The sequence below is a fragment of the Beta vulgaris genome, chromosome 9 (assembly GCF_026745355.1).
Source record: "Beta vulgaris subsp. vulgaris cultivar EL10 chromosome 9, EL10.2, whole genome shotgun sequence".
Classification (NCBI taxonomy): Eukaryota; Viridiplantae; Streptophyta; class Magnoliopsida; order Caryophyllales; family Amaranthaceae; genus Beta; species Beta vulgaris.
Genome location: NC_079210.1, coordinates 3,235,223 through 3,241,528, shown reverse-complemented (window position 1 = coordinate 3,241,528; position 6,306 = coordinate 3,235,223). Strand labels below are relative to the sequence as shown.

The following is a 6,306-nucleotide window of genomic DNA, read 5'->3' as shown; positions in this document are numbered from 1 at the left end:
ATCGAACTCGGACTCGAACTTTGTTCCAGCTCGAATTCAGTTCCAACTTCCAGCTACCTATATGCATTCTTTGAAGATTTTGTATGAACAAGAAATATCAAATCTCATCCTTTGATATAGTTCTATTTTTTATAGGAGTTTTTCACTTTGCCTTTTGGTCATTTTATATACTTTTTTTCATGTTTTTTTAAAAAAAGAAAACTACTCGAGTCGAGTATTGAGTTGTTCGACTCGAGTCGACTCGTTAAGCTGTGAATTCGAGTTCGAGTAGCTCGCGAGCTGTCTCAACTCATTGCCAGCCCTAGGACCCCACTCAAAGTCATCTTTGTATCCTTTTACCAATTCATCAAGCTTTCTCTTGAATTTCTTTGGTTAATAAGTAAAGATTGTCATCTGCCCCACACACACACACAAAAAAGCAACAAAGAGGCGTTAGGGAAGGCGATGATTTTCCCTCCTCAAGTTTAAATTTCAAAATCAGCAAGAAGAAACGTCTTACTCTCTGTCCTGACGCAATCAGCGTTGTTCGATTAATTTCACACTCCCTCTCTCTCACCAAATCTTATTCTTCACACACACTTTCTCTCTCCTCTAAATCCATTATTATCAGCTTAACCTAATCTCATCATCATCTTCATCATTACATTTTCCCCCAATTTTTCACCTATAAAGAAACCCTAATTTCATCATCCTATGACATGCCAGTGACTTACTGCGACGTTTTTGGATTTCTTTGGCGATCAGTCCAAGCTATGGCTTGCTTCTTCGACTGCTTTGGAATTCGCAACACCAATCATCGTCATCATCCTCGTCCTCAGCTTCTTCCTGATTCTCCGACTTCCAATTCTAAAGTAAGCTCTCTGTTTCTCATAATTTGAATTTTGTTTCAAGATTTTACTTCTTTCATTTGTTTCGATAAGTTCGATTGATTTCATTTTAGTCGAATTTTCTTGTTTCTGTTTGAGCTTTGATTGTTTAATTTTTTTGTTCTGATTGATTTCATTTCATAGTCTCAGGTTGTTGCTAAGGAAGAAGCGCGGGAAAAGATTCGTCTCTCGTCGCTTTTTACAGCCGAAGGTGGATTATTTTTTTGAGTTTATCTTTCTTTTGATTATGTATTTTTGAAGGAATTTGTTGATTTTAATTATAAACTCTGAAATTGGTGCAGAGAGAGATGAAAGTGTTGTGAAAGATCGGGAGAATGAAACCCTTGTGCGTCGGGTGGGGCGGTTCGAAGTCGAGGAAGAGCTTGTAGAAGAAGTAAGATTTTAGTTGTTTTTACCTGTGGGTTGTACTAAATTTTATTCATGTTTTCTCTCTAATGCGTTTCATGATTGTGGTTTTAATCATGCTTAAAGCAAGAGTAGTAAGACAAAATGATAAAGTGATGTTTTCCATATCTTTTACAGTGAAAAAATGAGTGACAAATAAGATTTGTGTATGGTAGAATGAGTAATTGAGAAATGAAATCATCCCTAAGCAGTTATATGGAGACTATAAACTATATTTTCAACTAAAAAGGGGAGGTAAACAAACAAAAAAGAATTAAGGGGATCTTTTTGAACTTGTGTCATTGGCAAAGTGATGACTTTGATGGCCGACTTGGTAGCCGTCAATAAATGGAGGCAATGGTTTTGAATTTATAGGTCATATTCCAAAGAAATTCCCATGTGAATGTCCCTGTAATGGAACATATGCCCAAATATGTGTTTTTCTTTGTAAATTTCCATCACTACTCAGTATAAACTTAAGAATTAAGTGGATAGTAATGAAAATTCGTGAAAGACAAAGAGGTAATTGGAGAAGTGACAAGCATTACCAATTTACTACCATTGACATTAGCATGGGATTTTCTTACAACATTACCTATGAATTCATTACCAATATGACCATGTTTAACTGGCTAAAAAATGGGCCATAAGAACTTTATGACAAGAACCCCTGCTATTGAGTTTGGCCTGTTTCACTAAAATTTGACTAGACTGCTTTAGTGATAAACGATTGGAATACGTCAGATCTAAAACGTTTCCGACTTATATTCCCGTCTGGTTAGCTCTTATCTTCCGTCATTCTACTTATGTTATCTTTGTCTCAGCATAAATGGCTTCCCATCATATATCTGGATATGAACGGTTGAGTGACTAAACTCTGTAGACAATATTGATGCATAGCATGATTTCTCTTTGTGCTAGGCCATAATGCTCTGCGAAGTAAAATATCTTTTCAATTCAAAAAAAAGAAAAGGAAAGTAAAAGGTTTTTTGGCTGCAAAAATGTGTTTTATGTTGTTTAGTATGAACAATGTTTGTGAAATGCATCGTTGTTTAGTAGGGACATGCATTTGAACACTGTGCCTGATCAGGATTTCATTACTGTGTGTAGATGAAGCAATAATCTAGAGAGAGGTCAAACTATTGAAAAGCTTCCTTTCTATACCGTTTTTTATTTGAAGGGACACCTAGAATTACAATTATAATAATAACTGGTATAAGATTGTGAGAGAAGATGTTTTTAATTATTAATAGATGTAAGATTGTGGGAGAAAATGGTAAAGTAGATTGGGTTAGAACGACGTATTTGCATCCCCAACTGACCTCATTCTATTGGGATTAAGACTTTGGCATTGTTGTAGTTGATGAGGAATTCGCATCCTGCCTTTCATTTTGCTGGTTGAAGTTAACAAGAGCAATCTTGCAGGTATTGTAGCAATCTTGAACTAGATGGCCTTTCTCATTAGTCATATGCATCTTTTTCGAGCTTTGAGCTATCCATCCCACAGAAGCCTTTTCCTGAAACTGTTAGGAGGTTAGAGAATTGTCCTTTGCCCTATAATATTCTCTGCTCTGGATGATGTTGGCAGTCTAATTCAGCTCATCTGATGGCCCGTTGCGCTATAATATGCCCAAAAGAGAAAAAAGTTTCCTGATGAAATTATAACACAGTGAAGCAATTCTGACTATTATGACTCCGATTAGTGATTGAACAAATTGCCTGGGTTGCTGGGTGGGTGGCTGGGTGCACGGCTGTTTACCTGAAAGATGTTAACTGCTGTTTATTTATTATAACCAGGCAAAGTTCCTTAAAGCATGTGGCACACTGCCAGAGACTCCGGCTGAGATACGGAGAAGAGTTACCATTGTGGAAAATGTAGACAAATCAGATGCACGACGACCACACAGTATGCCAGAATTTTCACCAGAGACTCCAGTCGAAATCCAGCAAGCAGAAAGTGTGGCTGAAAATATAGAGAGGTCTGATTTACATAATTCTCATAGTGTTATGGAGTCCTCACCAGAGACACCTGATGAAATACAAACAGTGGGAACTCTTGCTGAAAGTTCAGCAAAATTAAATGTCCGTAGACCTCACAGTGTGCTAAAAGCTTCACCGTATCCAACACCCAATAAAATAAGTGATGACATGCAAACACCTGGAACTGTATTTGCGACTAATATGAAAAGTCTGTCGAAAGGGAATGGTCGGATAAGGTCTCAATATGTCTATACAGTCTTAAATCCAATTGAGAATCTTTGCCAGCTGGATGAGTTGAAGGAAGAAAATTCTGTTCAAGCTGCATCAGATCATGAACGGGACCTTTCAGAGCGAGGAAATGCTACTCCGTCCTCTGCAATGGGTTCAAGCAAAAATGAAGTCCAAGAAGAGAAACTCGGAGATGTCAGTTTATCGGCATGGCTAAAGCCTCCACCTTTTAAGGAGGATGGTCGTTGCGACAACTTTGGAGCGGCCAGGTACAGAAAGCCTAATATGGGAAGAACTCCTGGAGACAGGCCTATTATTGGATTGGTTGCTACACACTGGAACGAGCAAGAGGAAGCTTCCCATATATCACCAAAGGGCTGGGATGGTAATGGGATTCCAAATTCAACAACTAAATACAAGGAGGTCTTTCTCTTCACTTCCAGTCTACATGTATTCTTCACTTTGTATACTGAACTTTGCTAATACACTTTTCTCTTTTTCAGGATCAGAAGGTCTGTTGGCATGCTACTCCATTTGAGGAGAGGCTGGAAAAGGCGTTGTCTGAGGAAACTTTTCTTCCCCAAAGGTAAACCCATGTGTCCTTTTCCCCCTCTACCTTGAGGAGGTTGTGTGCATAGTATGTTACAATTCATTAGGCCTAACTGGCTATGGCACCCCTTTAGCACAGTATTTTTGGTTCATTCTGATGATTATTGCAGCCCCTTTTGCAGCTGCAATTATTTAGCACTCATATGTCGTTGTGATTCTATGTTAAGGCTTTGATGATCATTTATACTGGTCAAACATATAAGCCTACATGGTATTGTTTCTTATGTGCTACTTTTATAATTTTTAGGAAGCCAATCACAGGGACACCCATAACATTTGAAGAAAATGAAGGTCAAGATACTGCTACATCCCAACTGTCAATGAGCTGTCCGAAATCTGTGGTGTCTTTTTGAATCCTTGCCATCAATATTTTCATGAAAGTATGAAATGGATTGTGTTTATTGATAAAAAAAATTGAGTGAAAAATATGAGGATCCCTCATTCCCTTTGAGTGAATGCTATCTACAAGATATACTAATCGAGTAGCTACATTGTTTGGGGTGGGGACTTGGATGATTTCATGATTATAAATGTGATCTGCAATTTTTCAGCAGAATAAAAATTCAGTATTGTATATATAGGTTTGAAGAAAGTGATATCTGCTGATGCAATTCATGTTCCATATTGTGATGATTATCATTACTTGTGGTTTGTGATTGTGATTAAGGTCTTCATGTGCCTGGTCAAGAAGGTTGATAGTGCTGCATAACATTTGCACCTCTAGTTATACCAAAAGGGAAAATGCTTTTGTTGCATAAAAGTATGATAACTATATTAAGAATTGTACATTAGGCTTTATGGTTTATTTGCTGAATTTATAAGCTCTTGGGGGCCTATGGTGTCCGCTAGAACTCGATATACTCCTTCCGCGGAAGTATTTTATACGGCTTGCTCGGTAAATGGTAATAAGAATGAATATATAGCCAATATAGGTACTTTTGTGAAGAAATTTTTGGCCAATTTCATGGTAATCTTAATCAATTCTCAAATTTTTTTCTTCAAGATTTCTATTACTTTTTTAAATTGGCAGTTACGGAACTTAATGAAATAAAAGAACACGTGTTCGACATGAAGTGGTGTTATCGAAATATCACCACTTATTAATTATTTTCAGGTACCAAATGAGCTACTATGAAAATGAAATTTATATATAGCCTAAGGAAATTAGTTGACACTTTAGATCCCTAATTTCTTGCTCATGTTACTAGTTTCTCATAAAGATAAGAAAAAATAGAGCATGAAATGCTTTTTTTTTTTGGGTGTTCAAAAAGTAAGTATTTCCAAAGTCAAAATATTACAATTAAAAAAGCAGAGTAAGTATAATGTAGATTATATATCATGATATTCACATCTTTGAGTTCCGGCTAGATAAGTCATAGTATTCGTGTTATTAGGATATTGTACAATAACATTTGAGTTATAAGCTAGTTTGTTTGGATAGAGGGAAATGGAGAGAAGAAAAGATAGAGAAGATATAGGGAGGAATACATATTTTCTTTATTTGAATACAATATGAGGAATGGAAAAGCCCCAAAGAAAAAGAACTATTAGGATTCATTTTCTTCTCCCCCTTAACAAATTCAAATCCTTTTAATGTTGAAACATATGGATAGAATATACAGCTCATTTTTTTATTTATCTCCCTCTCCTTTCTTTCCCTCTATATTATAGTAAGTCTTGTGAAAAACCACCTTACTAGTGAAATTGTCGATTAATTATAAATTTTCTCTATTACGTGTCAAACTACTATTAGGTTTGATCACAAGGTCCACTCTCATGATTTAGCCATGAATTTTAGTCTTTTCTGAACCCGCTTAATAATTTGTCATGAAATGACGTACTTGGCTGATCTCATGACAAGTTTTGTCATGCAAGATATGCTATTGTTTTTTTTTTCCATGGATCATGAATCATTTTCATAACCAATAAAAATATAACTATTATCTTTATTTAAATTGTTAGCTTTCTCACTACTTATTAACCTCTTTATAGCATGGAGCTACTAATCTTACAAAAGAATAATATGATCAAAACAAGCTTGGGTATTACTTTAATCTAATCTAATCTAATCTAATCTAATCGTGAGTATTACTCTTCTTCAAACCAACTTAAAAGGATAAACTTCAATAGTAATAAGAAAATTTTGAGATGTTTCAAACATGTGTATGCGACTATTGACTCCTTTGACTTTAGGATTTTGTGCATGCAATTTTCAGTA

At 35.9% G+C, this 6,306-nt stretch overlaps 1 protein-coding gene across 1 annotated transcript; it reads left to right on the top strand.

Annotated features, from left to right (window-relative positions):
• Nucleotides 1-405: 405 nt before the first annotated feature.
• LOC104902715 (hypothetical protein) lies at nt 406-4,760 on the top strand. Its single transcript, XM_010690599.4, has 6 exons — nt 406-851; nt 1,011-1,077; nt 1,169-1,260; nt 3,069-3,902; nt 3,983-4,065; nt 4,336-4,760. Exons 1-6 carry the CDS (start codon nt 699-701, stop codon nt 4,439-4,441), a joined length of 1,335 nt encoding a protein of 444 aa, XP_010688901.2. The 5' UTR covers nt 406-698; the 3' UTR covers nt 4,442-4,760.
• Nucleotides 4,761-6,306: the final 1,546 nt, after the last annotated feature.

Excerpts from the sequence above, each read along its gene's own strand:
- LOC104902715 (XM_010690599.4), top strand. The coding sequence starts at position 699 with ATGCCAGTGACTTACTGCGACGTTTTTGGATTTCTTTGGCGATCAGTC. Across the intron at positions 852-1,010 it reads CTCCGACTTCCAATTCTAAA|TCTCAGGTTGTTGCTAAGGA; the intron begins GTAAGCTCTCTG and ends TTCATTTCATAG. Across the intron at positions 1,078-1,168 it reads GTCGCTTTTTACAGCCGAAG|AGAGAGATGAAAGTGTTGTG; the intron begins GTGGATTATTTT and ends AAATTGGTGCAG.